At 44.1% G+C, this 17,381-nt stretch overlaps 1 protein-coding gene across 2 annotated transcripts; it reads right to left on the reverse strand.

Moving 5' to 3' along the window:
* Positions 1-13,257: 13,257 nt before the first annotated feature.
* On the reverse strand, positions 13,258-16,932 carry LOC127333647 (uncharacterized). Of its 2 annotated transcripts, none has more exons than XR_007871421.2 (3): positions 15,697-16,932; positions 14,656-14,752; positions 13,258-13,543 (listed from the first exon to the last, which is right to left on the reverse strand). XR_007871421.2 is itself a non-coding variant. In XM_051360038.2 (3 exons), exons 1-2 carry the CDS (start codon positions 16,889-16,891, stop codon positions 14,712-14,714), a joined length of 1,236 nt encoding a protein of 411 aa, XP_051215998.1. In that variant the 5' UTR covers positions 16,892-16,932; the 3' UTR covers positions 13,258-13,543; positions 14,690-14,711. The 2 variants fall into 2 exon arrangements, 1 of the variants encoding a protein (XP_051215998.1); XM_051360038.2 differs by having other exon boundaries at positions 14,690-14,752.
* Between the last annotated feature and the right edge of the window lie 449 nt (positions 16,933-17,381).

A 17,381-nucleotide genomic window follows, 5' to 3' on the forward strand; every position in this document is an offset into this window, starting at 1 on the left:
TAACCTTGATTCCATATACTCTTCTTGCATCCCGAAGGTTTCCGACAGTCGATGAAAATCCTTGTCACACTTATCAGCTAGCACAAAACTGCCTTTTACTGTAATCGGTCCCTTGGGTCCAGGGAGCCTCCACAACAAGTATGTGTAATGTGGTACCGCCATAAACCTGGCGTAAGCTGGTCGTCCCAACAAAGCGTGGTACTGTGACGGGAAATCGACAAACTCAAACTCCAGCCTTTCGATCCTGTAATTCTCTCGGGTTCCAAACTGAACGTCGAGGTTGATTTTCCCCAGCGGATAACTCGGCTTGTCTGGTGTGATCCCGTGGAAACGTGTGTCAGTTGGTTTTAGATTTGCCAGGGATATGTTCATTTTCTTCAATGTATCTGTGTACATAAGATTTAGACAGCTGCCTCCATCTATGAATACTCGTGAAACGTCGAATCCTGCGATTACCGCTGGCAAAATTAATGCTGATTTCCCTGGTCGAGGAACTTGCTGCGGGTGGTCAGCTATGGTGAAACCAATGTCCTGCCCCGACCAATTCAGGTACTCAATTGTTGGTGGAGGCATTTTTTCTGCCATGAACACTTGTCGCAAAATTACTTTCTGAGCTCTGTTAGGTGGCTGAGCTTTCTGAATCATTGAAACCGCGCCACTGGTGTCGATATAGGGAGGTGGGTTTGGAGTTTCCGCTATTTGTAACTGATGTCGATTTGCATCTATAATTGCGGGTGGAGGTGGAAGGTGGATCTCACTTCTTGGCCCCTGAGGGTTTCTAGGTGTTGCCTGTATGTTGGCGTGCCCTGCAAATTTCTGCATTGCTTGAAAAGTTCGGCAGTCCTTCTGCAGATGCCCTGACTGCCTCTTTCCATTTAGGAGGTCCTCGGGTGAGACGTACGGCCTCTGAAACCTTGGTCCACTATTTTGTCTATTAGGATGGGAGTCGTCCTTGTAATCGCTACGCTGCTCGCCACTCCTCTGATAATCATCTCGGTTGTTTCCTCCATTGTTTCCTCGAAATCCATCTGATATTTGACCAGGAGCATCGTAATTTGAAAATTGTCGAGGAAATCATCGCCTATTTTGAAAATTTCGACTGTGGTCCTCCTCGGGCGACCTGTGCCGCTTGTTGTGAACAACATCTTCTCCATCTGCCCACCGATTTGCTATTTCCATAAGTGCTGATATTGTTTTTGGGTTAGTCCTTCCCAGATCCTCGACAAAGTCCCTCCTTTGAATACCAGCAACAAATGCATCTATAGCTCGCTCGTCAGATATATTCTCCGCCGAGTTTTTGATAATGTTCCATCTCTGGATATAAGTTCTCATTGACTCGTCGTGTTTCTGTCTGCAGGCCCTCAACTGCTCCAGCGATGCAGGTTTCTTGCATGTGGATCGAAAATTCTTCACGAATATGTCCTCAAAACTTTCCCAGCTGTCGACAGACCCAGTAGGCAGCTTCTTTATCCATGATCGTGCGGCTCCACTCAAATGTACTTGAATGCTCTGCATGGCTGTTGCTCTAGTTCCACCCATCAGCTTCACCGTCTCGAGATAATCAACTAACCAATCCTCAGGATCTTGCAGGCCGTCGATTTTTTTTGTAATTATCGGGTAGCTTAAACCCTGATGGAACTCGAGTTTTTCGGACGCGTCTCGTAAAACATGGGAGCCCGCACAAATCCTCTTCATCAACCTCTGGTGAGTGCCGACGTTCCCTTTTTTCTTGCCGCGCTCTATCCACTCTTGCTTGAGTTGCTGCGTCTCTTGCCCCACTCGTTCTTGCGGGATCTTGCACCGCTGCAGCAGGTCGTGGACTATTTTGCCTTGCTGATCCTTCGGGAGGCGTGCTTGCAAACGCTGTTCCCATCACTCCAATTCCTGCCATGGCCATGTTATACAATGGTTCCCTTGAGTCTCCAGGAGGTGGTCTGGACGCCAAGATGAAAGCTTGTGTCGCCATGTATCTAGCTTCCGGTGTTTTGGGAATAATATTTCCCCTTGTGTCTATCGACATAAAGGACATGTCGAGGTTTTGAACTAGGTTCTCCCTTTCAGCCTCAGGTATATTTTGCAATCGAGATCTTGCCCTGTTTCGAGCTTCTCTGTGACTGCTTCCCGAAGTTCCTGATTGTCGGCTCAACTCAGCTCTTCGCCTACTTGATGCAGAAGCCGCAGCTTGTCTCTTGTCCAACTCAATTTTCTGTTTTTCAAGTTGCCGTCTGGCACGGGCGAGCCTATATTGATATGCTTGTAACTCTTGAGCTGTCGCAGTTACAGTCATTGGATCTGTACCGTCAATGGCTCTTGCAACTCTGTCCCACACTGCTTGCGGAAATTGCACCATCTCTCGCGTTCCAGGCCCGACGTATTTGGTTCCCAAACCTCGCGTGAGATCAGCGGGATCGACATATGGGTTTCCTGCGTCGTCGAAGTTCTCTGATGTCTCCTCCATTGGTCGGCTTGTATCTCCGATTGCATAGATCTGATGATATCTTGAACTTCGACCTTGGTCGGGATTGGTGACACCGTCATATAGATCGGTGAAGACCTCTCCAACAATAGTGGATTTGTCGATGAAGCCGAAGTCGTCGATGCTATCAGAGTCGCTGCTTATATTGGAGTCCGCATATGACTCGAAGGACATATCGTCAAAGATCTTGACGAGCTTCTCGCTTGCCGTAGACTCGATGAAGCGTGGTGACGAAATATCCTCGTCGCCCGTCTCGCACGGTGATGACGAATCCAAAAAATCGGAATCAACCGCCGACGATCCCGACGAAACCGGAACCTCGAGACGATACGATCCTTGTTTCTCGACGCGGAAGTGGAACCTTCCGAACGTCATCTCCATAGGCTCCTCCAAGTACACATATGCATCCAAATGGGAGGGCGGGTGAGGAACAAAATCGACTAGATTAGTTTCGATCCGTTTACCTCTATCCGTCGCGTTGCTTGCTACCGACGAAGTCGACGATCTTGAACGTGCCATCGAGATCAGCTCCTTGTCGCCTCTAATTCCCACAGACGGCGCCAATTGATAAGGGATTAACTTATCAATGCCTACAGATTGTAGACTAGGGTTTAGTTGGAAGTAGAGGACAAGTAGATCTCGAGCGTTTCAGCCGAAAAGTACTCGACGACTATGGAACTAGGGTTGTGCTGACAATAGATTCGATCTTCTCTTCGTCCTCGACTCCCCCTTATATAGGAGGCGGAGCCGGGGGTACCGTGTTACACAAGTTTACAGATTCCGGGAGACTTTCTGAGTTCAACCCGTAAAGTTACAGATATCTATATTTCCTAATACAACTCTATCTTTCCTTAACAACTGATTGGGCTTCCGAACTTCATATTCTTCGACCTGTGGGCCTTCAGTAAACCCCGGGTACTATCTTTGGCAGGCCCATTGGAGATGCCTATGTCAGCGAGGGGGGCGCACAAAGTTGTGCGCCGCCCCTCGCCACCCCCTCCGTATACGCGCGAGGTTGGTGTGTTTCTCTCTCTCCTCTCTCGCCTAAAAAACAAAAAAAAACCGCGCGTATACGGAGGGGGCGGCGCACCTCGCCGCCCCCTCCGTATACGCGCGGGGTTAGTTCTCCGATTTGTTAAGTTTAAATTTTTGTTAAGTCGGCGAGATAGGGCGCGGCGGCGGTCGGCGAGAGAGGGCGCGGTCGCTGTTCTTTTTAATAATGAACTTTTTTTGATTTTGTTTGTGTTGTGTGCATCTCTATAAAAAAAACACAAAAGAAAATCGTTCGCGCGCCTCTCCTTCTCCTCTTCTCTCATTTTCCCTTCTCTCTCTCTGTACGGCGAGGCGATCTCTGCGCGGGTGGCCGGCGGGTGTCGCGCGGTGAGGACGTCGAGTGCGGAGACGTCGGCGGCGGTCGTACGTTGGGAACGGCGAGGCGACGTGCGCCCGCGGCGGCCGACGACAGCTGGGGAACGGCGAGAGGCGGCGCGGCGAGACGTACACGGCGAGGATTCATGCCATATGTACTTACACCAAATCTTATGTTCCTTGCGTCAGCTGCAAAATCTTTGAACTCTCTGTCGATCTTTCTCCATTGCGTTCTATCAGCGGGGTGTCTCAACTCCCCGTCCGACTTACGGTCCTCTTTGTGCCGTCACAACAACTTGGCATGCTCTTTGTTCCTGAACAGATGTTTCAACCGTGGTATTATAACGCAATGCAGTGCATACCGGGCATCACCTTGGCGGGAACCCTCTTCCTGGGTTTCTGGCCCTCAACATCGTCACCAGGGTCATCGCCTCTGATCTTATAACGCAATGCAGTGCATACCGGGTATTCATTCAAATTCTCGTATTTACCGGGGTAGAGGATGCAGTCGTTAATGCATGCATGTATCTTCTGAACCTCTAAACCTAGAGGGCAAACAACCTTCTTTGCTTCGTACGTACCGACGGGTAACTCGTTATTCTTTGGAAACATATTATTCAACATTTTCAGCAAATTTTCAAATCCCGAGTCAGCTACACCTTGTTGTGCCTTCCATTTCAGCAAATCCAGTGTGCAGCCCAGCTTTTTCAAACCATTATCGCATTCTTGGTACAACGCCTTTTTGTGATCCTCTAACATGCGATCTAAACTCTCCCTCTCCTTTTCAGTTTCGCAGCGTCTCCGTGCCAGCAATGGTCCGACCAAGATCATCAGCGGGTTCATCACGTGCCTCTTCTTCACCTTCCCCACCTTCAACTTCATCCATGAAAGTATCACCGAAATGATCAGGATAGTTATCATCGATATCATCCCCTTCTTCATCTTCTTCCATTCTAACCCCTCTTTCTCCATGCTTGGCCCAACAATTATAGCTTGGCATGAAACCATGCCGAAGCAGGTGCACTGAACGTCTCTTGAGGAAGAGTAACCCTTCTGATTCTTACAGGCAGCACATGGACAGATAACAAAACCCCCCTGCTTGTTCGCATTAGCCACTACGAGGAAATCTTTCAAACCCGTAATGAACTCGCCGGAGAGTCGGTTACCGTACATCCATTGCCGATTCATCTGCATTATTATATAAAGTATATAATTAACCATCATGCATTTGTTAAACTAACTAGCTAGAAAATAATAGAAATTAAACAATGAACTACACACATGAATATTTTATCAATGACACATGAAAGGTTCAAGTTGCTAACCGCGATCGAGGAGGAAAAATAAATGAGAAAGCTCAAGTGTGGCTCGGACAATTCATATCATGTTTGTTTCATGCTCTCGGGCATTTCATCGAACACCTTGTGTGCATAAGTGGATCCAAAGGAAAACCCACCACCCCTTGTGAATGGAAGTGGAAGTAAAGTATGCTGAAGTGCATTTATGGGGATGGGCCTTTAGTCCAGGTTGGTCTGGCCAAGGCCTGAGGACCTTTAGTCGCGGTTGGCCAGGCCAACCGCGACTAAATCCCCTCATGTTCACCAGCTGTCGACCGAGCCCGCTGGATCCAGATCTTTAGTCGCGGATCGCCTCCCGAACCGCGACTAAAGACCCCATTAGTCACGGTTTGGACATTTTGGGGACTAAAGGAGGCGTATAGAAACCTCTTTTTCTACCAGTGTACGACTGAAGAACTCCTAGCCAAGTTCGACGGTAAACTACAGGAGCTGGGTGCAGGAGACCGAGCTGGTGTAGAATAGTGTAGCCGTCGGAGCTGTTTACTTTCTATGTTGTTTCTCTCCTTTTGAGGCATTTTACTCTGTTGCTGTGAGCTGTGTTCTCACCAGATCAGTCTGAAGTTTGAGGCTTAGTTGACTTCCTATTTGTAGAAACTGCAGATGATCCTTTACTTTTTTTCTTGTAAGATACTACTTTAAGCTTTCAATATAAGCTGGGACGATGATGGTCTTGTTTCAAAAAATAAATCCTCAAAAAAGATTAGGGATGCATCATTACCTGTTAAATTAATAGAGTATGTTAACACATCTAACCCTCCTGTATTGCGCAACATGCATCTCCATCATTTATACCAGCGGTGCCTTTACCTACAAGAATACAAGTCAAGCAATGAGTAAAGCCTTTAAGTAAATAGAGAACAAAAGGAAACAGTTACATGGTTCAACCACATCTAGAACTTTGAACAAAACAACTAAACTTAGATATACAGTACAAATTGTGTCATGGCAGTATTCATGTGTACATGGCTCTTACTAAGTGCCATTGTCTGTTGTCTATTGGCTTTATATAGTACCCTGTTCTTTTGCGCTGACGCCGGGCGCAGCTTCCGGACTTGGCTCACGTCGTACATATCCATCCGTGTATGCAGTGCATGCAGCAGCCGCACCGACCGGCCAGCTCCTCACGCATGCACGCTACTATTTTCCGCATACTTAGGGCATGTACGATGGTTGATAATATTGTTTTATCTTAATCCTACCACGTAATCTAGATATAACAATAAAACATGAAATATAATGAGTATTTTTTAGTCTTATCTTCAGTAACAAGACATCCTAAATTTGTGGTGAGAGAGATTGTACTAAGAGATGATCTCTTAGCTAAGAGAAGGCAAAGTCTTTTTTTATCTTTCTCTTTCCTCCACCTCAGCATTTATCCTACGTGGCACTCTTAAGATATCACCATTGTACATGCTCTTACAAGCACATGGTCTTGGTTGCTGCCTGAACTGGATAAATAGATGCTGCAAGCATGTTAATACTTTCTAGCTCCCAGCTTAAACTAGCTAAATAGCATGCATGGCTAGCTGACAACTAGTTAGATAACTTTTTAGCCGCTCACCGTCATGTTATTTGGTTCGGCATGCCGCCATTCGGGCAAGCCAGCGACCAGTTCTATGAAGTCGGTATCTATCCTACTTAAAGATGGAGCTCTTTGAGACTACTTCTGTGACATCGTATGATTTCTCCGATGGCCACAATCTGGTCCGCCATGAACAAGTTTTCCAACTAAATTTTATGATGTTGCATACGTTAATTAGCTTTGTGACAAATGTGTATGCTTATCTTAGAGATGGTACACACGAGATGTTGCAACCTTTACCAGGGCGTTTGCCACAAGTTTGTGTTTCCCCTAGATTTTCCATGTTGTATAAGTTAGTTCAAGATGTAACAAACTTGTGTGCATTTTGTAGGGAAAGCAGACACCGTATGTTGCAAAGGTTTGCTAAAAGTTGTGTGTTTTCTTTGATTTTCAACAATATTTAGATGCTTTCTCTAAATGTAGCAAATAAATGATTTTTTGTTGTAATATTTTGTGTTTACTGTTGTCCTAGATGGTCATTTTTGTTGTCAATCAACATGTAGCAAATAAATCCTAGCTAGCTACTCGCGGCTAATTAGCTTGCATGCAATAGGAACGGAAGCGGGGTTACCTTAGGTGAGTCGGATTCGTGAGTGGCGATGCCGAATCGCCAATATATGGTCTTTGATGAAGAAGTTTACTCTATATTTTCTTGATGTTGCACTCGCTAGAAATTTTGTAACAAATGTGTATTATTTTTGTATCGAAAGAACACGAGATATGTTGTAATCTTTTACTTGGAAATTTTGCGAGAAGTCTGTGTTTCCCCTATATTTTCAATGTTGTATAACTTATTCGCAAATGTAACAAACTTGTAACAATTTTGTTGGAAAAGTAGACGTCAGATGTTGTAAAAGTTTGCTACAAGTTACGCGTTTACTCAGATTTTTCGACGTTATTTAGTCGATTTTCGATATTGACATTATTATTTTTGTTGTAATCATATATGTCTTTTTTTTTAAATAGTTGGTGTTTTTTGTTGTCAATCAGTATGTAGCAAAAAAATGTTGGGCATCAATCTATATCAAAAAAATTGTTGTTGAACTACTTTTTTTTGTAGCATTAGCTTTTTAAAATGGTGTGACGGTATTGTTGATGGGAGGTTGAGGATTTTTGTTGCTATACTCTGTGCCCTAAGGTAAATCACCACGATGTATCCTTCTTTGTTGTAAACGTATATAAATTATGCAACTAATATACCACTATTTTCATTTTAAACATTTTATTTCGGGCCTTCATGCCACACCCTAACATCAAATTTCCATGTATTATACATGGAACTATCGCGATGCGAGTTTTGTAGTTTATTAAATGCACAGGCAGAGAGCTAGCAGTAGTAGTACTAGCTTACATGGCAGCGAGTCTAGCTGCCATCACCTTTGCATGCAAGAAAATATGGCGCTGCATGCAGCTAACCAGGGTGCGCAGGAGGAGAAAAGTCATAGGATTCCTTTGCGTGCACGCGCTGCGACCGATTTTAGCGTACGGATCCGTCGCCCGACGCCTAGCGCGCGCCTTTTTTTAGCGAATTGTTTTCTAAAATTATTGTTTTCATTAATTTCAATCACTGGCTCGCGCAGTCAGGCCGATCATCGCCTTCGCCCTCCTGCAAATCGATCCCCCTCCTCGCCCCCCTAGTTGGCTCGCGCCATGGTCGGCCCTCATCAAGCTTCTCCTTGCCGGCCGTCGGGCCCTCTCGCGTCGAGATCCTCGCTTCTCCTCGCTGAGCTGCTCGGTTGGCTGCCAGTCGCCGTCGGCCCGCCCTAGCCGGCTGGCCCTAGTGACGGACTGGTCCATGAGGAGTGACAGCCTCTGTTCTATTGGTTTCTCTAGTTATCTGTATGTTTCTCTCTACTAGGTTCATTTTTGTCTATGGGAAAATGATATATATCATCCGGAGGCTACAAACCACCCAGCCTCTGGATTCTCCACCGTTGGATGCAATCAATCTGAGTTGTTAGATCGGGTTCTCTATTCAGTTTTGCTTTAAATCCCACTTTTGCTTTATTGAAGCAAAAAAATCTCCGCTTTTGCTTCATTGAAGCAAAAAAACAGTTTAACTAAAAACAAAAACTCAAAGACAATTCGGTTGTGGACCTCGCCGGAGCACCTTAGTTCGCCGGAGAACTCGCCGGAGACCTCGCCGGAGCACCGTACTTTGCCGGAGACCACATAGCAAAACATTTGTACTAAAGTAGCAACATGATAGAACAACTGTAGCAAAAATAATATACTATTATAGCATTGCAGCATTTGTACTAAAAACACGACCTCGTCGGAGAACATCGCCGGAGACCTTGTAGCAAAACATTTCTACTAAAGTCGCAGAATAGGGAACAATTGAAGCAACAATATCGTACCATCGTAGCATCGATGCCCACTCCTTGAAGCACCGCCTCCACTAGATGGTAGCGTCGTTGCCCCGGCTTGTAGCACCACCGTTGTCGGTCGCATCATCCCCCACTGACGAGTCTCTGGCCTGCTCCGTCCGGCATGTCTTTTTCTTTTTTGTATTTACGTGAACCTTTTTTGCTTCAATGAAACAGAAGCGGGACTTTTTTGCTGCGACGAAATAAAGTCTGAACGAGTCGCAGCACTCCTTCTATTTTAGTTCAACCATTTTTTGCTTCAATGAAGCAAAAGCGGGAGATTTTTCCTGCAATGAAGCAAAGTCTAAATTTGAGGTGAAAGTGGACACGTGTCACGCATGCAAGCAGGAGGCTGAAAAATTTGGAGCCTCCAGAGGATTTCTAGCACTGCCCTTGTCTATGCCCATGCCCCGTTTTTTTTTTTTTTTTGCCTAGTATTAGAATCAATTGATATCGTGTGTAGATTTTAGAATTAGAGTAGACGATTTGTGATTGAAAATAGCAATCAATATCTTATATAATTCTTACTGTTTCTATTGCTATTGTAGAATTGTATGAAATATTTATTGATGATATGAGAAAACATGATAGATTCATATGTGGCAATCATCTTGGTGACAACGCTAGTTGACTTGTTGAAAAAAAAAAAACATGTTATTTCTGATTTGGTTTACATGCTCCTCAAATTGATATTGCTTTTACCTATGGCAACGAGCGAATGTTAAAAGAATATTTTCCGCAACGAGTTCGGTGGACAACAAGTTGAAAAGTGGTATGGATGTGGAGCTCTTCGACCATTGTTTAATGACATTTATCAATCACATTTGATATACTACCTCCGATTTAAAGAATAAGGCGTCCTCGTTTTACGTGCTTTTCGTTTGACTAAAAATTACTTCAAATATATAAAGATTATTTATATGAAATTAACATCATAAATGGGTAGTGCTCCACCAGATCTAGGGCCGGACGGCCCCTCCCCTCTCCTCTCCGGCGGCGGCCGGCGGCGAGCAGGGCGAGGGTCCCCTCCCTGTAAAGTAGTAGTCTAGACTAGGCTTTGTCCTGATGTTTGTGCTTGGCTTTATGATAGTTTGGAGTGAATCGCCGGAGCTAGCAGGCCGCTTCCGGCGTTCAGTGGCCCTCCTCCTCACCGCGGTGCTCCTATGGTTGGAGCCGGAGGCGGGGAAGAGAAGAGCTGCTGACATCTCCTTCAATAAGTCTGCATCTTGTTGTGCTTCTGGCTCGGGCTGTCTGTTCCTTTCTTCTTCTTGCAACCATGGAGGTGATGGAGGCGGGGAGAAGTGGGGCCATGGTCGGCGTCAGCTAGCACGGCAGGGATCTTCTGCTGCTTTTCTCTGGAGTTCATCAGTAGAGGACGCGCAACGGCATGGTCTGTCTTGCCTCTACTTCTCATGGCCGATTGGCGGCTCTCCAAGGCCACCTGCGAGTGGCTGTTCAACCTCCTGGCCGCAGGCCATCTTAGAGGCCTCTCAGCTCCAGCCGAAGGTTCATCGGAGATGCTATCCCAAGTGGTTCGTCCCCGGCGTTGGCATCGCTGCTCCGGCCGTGGAGTTCAAGCTGTGGTGGAGAAAGGGCCCAAGTACTTGATTGCTTTCTCTAGTTTCGTTTCAGGGTCCTTTGTGTAAAAGTGCAGGTCCTGGTTGTATATTTCCTTCCATTTTGGACCTTTATGTAAACTGTAATCCCACCGTATAATTTAAGCAGCTGGGTCCTTCGGGACCCGATCCTCGTTCAAAAAAAAAATGGGGGAGCACAAAAAATATTAAGGTGTGCCCACCCTCTAATTTTTTTCCTGCCTAGGTCACTAATCTACCTCAGCTACAATGTGAGTCTTCATAAGCGATGCCTTGTACCTCTGCTAGAATGTGAATCTTCCAAAGAACGAGTTTAGTGTGAATCCACCATCTGACAATGCACTAGATGGTGACGAAGCCACGTTTGAGAGAACACCACGTTGACATTTATTGAGCTGCCAAATTTCAAGAATGCCAAATTATCTCATTCGACAGGGCAAGTTGATAGGTTTCCATAGCAGGGAGTCAATCATGTTCTGTTGAAGAGAAAAAATTATAACCACTCGATTGAAGGTGTCAATGAAAATTCATGGCGGGCATTGCCCTGACGGGCTAATCCATACATCTACCATGCATGATTACAATTACACTTAGTGAATGCTTAAATTCGGAAAATATAAATTTGAAATGCACCTTTTAATGTTCAAACTATACACATGTTACATGATGCTTATTAGTATTAGTCTCATACCTTTAACGAATATAAAACTTGCTCGCAACCTTCGCAATACTTTAGTAAATTCAACATTTTCTCTTGGATCGAGGCGGGCTTCTGAGAACTAATGCTCAATCTGAGTCATCAATTAACCCAGTGTGGGCAAATATATGGTCTCTCAGAGTGCTAGCTAAGGTCAAAAAAAAATCTTGGAGGCTACTACATGGCACTTTGGCGTGTAAGGGGCTGCTGGCAAATCAGCATATTATTACGAGCAGCCTATGTCCCATATGTGCAGTTCATTGTGAAGACACTCTACATGACTTCTTCAAATGCCCAGAGTAGTTGAAATATGGGAAAATATTTGACTCTCGAGTCTGATACAGGAGGTGGTTACTGAAGACCTGGCAGGTTCTGGCGTTTTTTAGGTGATCATGAGACGGAGCAATGAGACACTGGTGAATTTGAATGGTATAGGACTGAAGGAGCTTGTGGCAATGACATACTGGTAGTCCTTAACACTAAACTATGACAGAGCTATGAAGAAAAATGCAAGAGTGAGAAAGGAGGGGTGGGTGAAACCAAGAGATGGTTATGTTAAACTAAATGTGGATGTTGCGTTTTCGATGGAGTCTTTCTCAAGAGAAGTTATCTGTGATGATCATGGAACATTCATAGCACGTAGATCCACTGGGATACCGCGTAGGTGATGCAGCTACGGCAGAAGCCAAGGCGTTGAGTGATGGTCTCCTGCTGGCAGGCCAAATCGGGTGCATCAAGATTGAAGTGAATAGCGGCTGCATCGAAGTCATCGATGGGCTGCATGGAAGTCATTGAGGTAGTGAAAGAATCGGGAAACTCAATCAGACCTGCTGCTACGATTTATGAATGTGCTTTTCTATTTTGAGATTTTGCTCATGTCTTTTTAGTTATAGCCCTAGGGAAAGCAACTGTATAGCCCACTATCTAGCTAGTAGAGCGGAGGAGGTACCTCAGTCTGTAGTTTAGCATCACGATCCGCGTGATTTTATAGTAGGCCTGCTAGGAAAAGTGCTTTTAGCTTCCAAGCTTCAGTGCTCTCGTTATTTTAAAAAAATTATAAAATATATTTATAAGTTGATAAAAAATCTGAAAATAATTCTGGAGATTGTCAATGATATGTCTCACAATCATGCAAAATCTCAACCCAATTTTTTTTTATTTTGTGCTAGACAAAAATAATAAATCTGATTAAAAAATTGGAGATTTAAAAATGACTACTCACCTTTGTCATTTTTGTGTAGCTTAAATTATAAATTATTTGAAATTGATATTTTACACTGTGGGATAAATTATTGGCTATATGAAGATTTTTTTCAGAAAAATGTGAAACTCAAAAATATGATTTTTGAATTATTTTAAAAAACGAGAACACACCAAATCTTTGTCCGCCTGCTAGCTGATGATGTAAACATGTCTATGAATCAATAAAGTTGTCGTGGTGGGCTGGTGGCTTTCCCTTAAAAAAATAGTAAATTCAACATTTGCTAGAGACCCGGTACCAATCACGCCCTAAGCAAAATCCGTCTTGAGGCCCAAGGCGCTGCTAAACAGTGCCACCACTTCCAGCAAGGGTCTGTTTAGAAGAAAAGAAAAAGGCTCGCAAGAACTTCACCGTCAAGAAAGCAGTTAGGTCTGTCCACCAAAGTCATTTTCGCTTGAAAAGGGGCAACCCAGTGGCCCATAGTTGCTAGCATTTTGTTCTTTGACAACCACACACACAAAGAAAACTGAGATCGAAATTACGAAGTAATAATTGATTGGGACTCGTGTCAAGGCACCTTTACCACTAGTAACAAATCAATTGCACAAACAGAAAAGGGGCACAAATCAATTTCAAGAGTCAACAGTAACACATTAATCTAACAAGTTCATTTCAAATAAGTTCCACGGGGAATCACAGATATAACACCACAAGTTAGAAACGACGGTTCCAACAATTGCAATCTGTAGTTGACTACTACATGATACTGCATACTATATAGATGGGTCTAGTTCCATATGAACCACATGACATGCCACAACACAAAATGTAGATCCTTCACCAGAGAGGCCCTTTCTGCATCATAGCAACCCAAAGAAGATTTTGGAAATTCAGTGCCTGCGGAAAAAATAAACTCATTGGTCAAAACATCTTTCGATCACCCACTTATGAAAAAAATTATGGCTGACAATTTATGTCCAGTTCAGGCGAACATTAGCATCAGCATTGTGAAAGTTATAGCTACAACAACAAAGTCTCTTTTCCAAGCAAGTTGGGGTAGGCTAGATATGAAACCTAATAGCAACAAAAGAAAAGCATAACAAGGAGAAGGAAAAAAAAGTAAACTAAGATTATAGCTAATCTTCCAAGTTGGAAAACCTTAACAACTGTTTGACAAAGCAAGCACTACAAATAGACAATGGAAAAATAGTTTATTGTACCTGAGTACCTTCTATTTATATTGTTGGCATGTTCTCAAGAGTAGCAACTAAAAAGTATAGGATTCCAGTTTATTACTTCGCAAAGTGTCTAAGCATAGAACATTGAGCACTATTTATGGTGTGATGAACAGGCCATTTGGATCATACGGTCAATTGTAAAACATTTCTTATGATTCAAAAAATGGACTGTACAGTGAATGACAAGTGATCTACATCCAATTTGTATTTAGAACAGAGAAACTCTACAAGAGTTAAGAGAGCTAATGGAAATCGTACTAATTCACTAATCGTCAGCAACAGGTGCAATATAGATGACAAAGGAATATACGCTGAGATAACAATTCAACAGAACCACATAGCACTAGAAAATTATCCATAAACTACAGTAATCGCAAGCTATATATGCTCTTCCAAGTACTGTACCAATCATTCACTATTTGTTTGTAAACCTGTATAAAAATGGTTAACAAAATGTGATTGTCTAGACAGGTTGAGGAGATGTCATGCAAAATAGAACACCCAGGAGACTAGGCAGACCATGAGCAAAGGAAAGCTGAGAGCTGCTGGGCAAAGAACAGAAGGACCTTGTGAAAATAGGTAGAGTACAACTGCCAACAATAGAAGTCATGATCGGAGGCAAACAACAACTGAATAAATAGTTGCTAAGAAAAATGTGGAGTATTCTAGAAAATTTGACATTTGAGAAATGGTAAAGTGGGTACAAAGCACGTGCACAAGATATCAAACAGTCCAAATTTATCAAACAAAAATTGGGAGGACATCCTTAACTGTTAAACTAGTACAACATGTTAGCACATCTAACCAGAATTGGTTGGTGTATCTTGCTACATTTCATCTCCATCATTTCTACAAGCGGTGCTTTTGCCTACAAGAATAAAAGTCAATCAGTGAATAAAAACTGAGGAAATGGAGAACAAAGGAAACAGGTACACGGTCAACCACATCCATAACTTTGAGCAAAACAACTAAACTTCATATGCAGTACTAGAAATACGCACAGAAAACAATCAGCTGTAAAATGCAAAAAAAGATCTCTGGAAAGAGTATATAAGTAACTTACATCATAAATAAGCATTTAGCTATAACAATAGTAAGATATTGTCTACGGTCTTTCTGCATGGACTAATAGATCTAGAAACAAAGGGATATGTATTCATGGGTAATGTTTAATAAGTTTAGCCTGCTAAAAGAAGAAAAAAAAATCCATTTATCTTTTCCCTTGTACATAGACACTTGCAGCAGGGCCCTTCAACAAGTGACAAACAAAAAAATCAGGTCAGCTATTATCATTTGTGATTCAAGAGTAATATCAAGATTCGTACATATAGCTCTACTGGTGAAAGAATGTAACTGGGTTCAGAACCCAAAATCGAAACATGCTAATTGACTTGCTCGTTTATCATTTGAATTAGTTCATGCTTAATTTTTGCGGTAGTTTTCTTACACGTATGCATAGGATACTGAAAAATCTGCACTACAACCATTCACACATGAATACAAACATGGCCCAATTTGCACATAAAGGCAACACCATCATTTAGTTCTGTTATTATTCTTAAACCATTTGTATCACAGCGATGCACACATGAATACTGCCATGACATAATTTGCATATAAAGCCAATAGACAACAAACAATAGCATTTAGTTCTATTATTCTTATAACAAATTATCCAGCAGCAAAAGAACAGGGTTGATATCCCTATGGGTAGGTGCCACACTGAAGGATTATAATAGGCACTTCAATAATCAATTATTGGAAATATATGGAGCACTGCAAAGTATAACTATTGTAAAGACACGCTATTACCTGCACCATAGAAACTTGCAAGTGGATAAAAGAGCTGAGGAAAGACTTGCTGGTCAGAGTTATTACATAGCTTCTCAATCTTTGTAGACTGGATATCAACCATGAAGACACCGCTAACTGTCCATACCAACATCACATTGTTGTCGTCGGCAAACCCAACTATACAGAGAGGCTGTCTCCTGGCAGGGGATCTTAGCTTGCCCAGTTTGATAATTCTTCCTGGGACCCATATAGCAGCACCATCACAACCAGCCTCCCTTTTCCATAATTGGGCACGGAATTTTGACACAATGATCAAGCCAAGCCCACCATCCTCGGCTGGCATCAGGGTGAAGATCCAATCACTGTGGGCATTGACATCTGGAGGCAGCTTTATGACAGCTAGGCTGTGCCTGACGAAATCATACTCAATGATGCAACACGAATAAATCAGATAAACCAACCAGTAAAGAGAATCCCCAACCAAGGTCATAAGAGACTGATGGCGTTTCATATGTTCAGATATGCTGGTAACCTGAGAGAGAAATTCTGTTGAGACGGGATGACTCCATGTGCTGGTCGCCGATGAGTAAACGCAGGCGAACTCCCTGTAGTAACGTCCATCCCTGTAGTAACGTCCATCAGGGCCAACAACCAGGGCGACCTGGAAGGGGCCTGAATGGCAATGGCCGTGTACGTGACCTAGGTCTCGGTTGATGCAACGTACCGTCCCTTTGTGTACTGGCAGCTCCTCGCCATTGTTGCTATGTAATGGGGGAATCGACACGCGGCACTGTTCATCGGTGACGGGATCCCAGATCAGTAATTGACGCCGCTCTTCGTTGACGAGAAGGACGAGGCCGTGGCGGCAGTCGAGTAAGTAGAAATGGTGGTCGCCCTGTTCGATTGGAGAGGTGAAGCGGTCGGCGCTGATGCGATCTGGCGGCTTTAGGGTGGAAACAAAGGGATAGTTGTCCTCGTAGTCGTCGATGAAGAAGCCAAGGAGAGGGGGCTTGCCGTGGTGTGCGCGGAAGCGGCGGAGGAAGCGGGGGTCTTTGACGAGGCCGAGCCAGCGCTTGCAGACGAGAGAGGCACGGAGGAGGGAGGAGGGCTGCGTGGGGAGGCGGAGGAGGATCTCCCGGAGGAGGTCGTCATCATCCGGCGGGGGTACCGCCGCCGGCGATGTGCGGGCGCGGCGCCTGCGAGGCGCACTCATGGGTTCCGGGATCTGGGGCTTTGGGGGCTGGGAGCGTGGAGTGAGCCTGGGATGTGAATGAGCTGGCCAGCTGGGCATGGGCAGCCCGGCCCAAACAGCCCACCCGCACCTCATGGCAGGTTGCCGTTTATTTTCTTCGAGGCTGATTTTTTTTTACGGGCGTGACTATTTTTCGGTTGACTCACTTAGATAATGTTATTAAATTTTAATTGCAACTGATAACTAGCACGAATCACGATGAAAAAATAATGACGTACGACTTAACTAAGAACGAACTTAGTTCTCACCTGAAACTAGAAAACTCTTTTTTTTTACTTATTTTAGAACATGGGGCCAAACCCTATTTGACGCCTATTACGTCTGCTAGCACACAGATCCATACCCTGCTATAATGATAGGGCCATGCCTACCAGTTGCGGCAACCGGAGAAGAGGAACACGGAGGAGCTTAGGGGTGGCCGGCCACCAAAGAAGACAGGGGTGGAAAGCTG

Source organism: Lolium perenne, chromosome 2 (genome assembly GCF_019359855.2).
Source record: "Lolium perenne isolate Kyuss_39 chromosome 2, Kyuss_2.0, whole genome shotgun sequence".
Classification (NCBI taxonomy): domain Eukaryota; kingdom Viridiplantae; phylum Streptophyta; class Magnoliopsida; order Poales; family Poaceae; genus Lolium; species Lolium perenne.

Excerpts from the sequence above, each read along its gene's own strand:
- LOC127333647 (XM_051360038.2), bottom strand. The coding sequence starts at position 16,891 with ATGAGTGCGCCTCGCAGGCGCCGCGCCCGCACATCGCCGGCGGCGGTA. Across the intron at positions 14,753-15,696 it reads TGCAAGTTTCTATGGTGCAG|GCAAAAGCACCGCTTGTAGA; the intron begins GTAATAGCGTGT and ends TTATTCTTGTAG.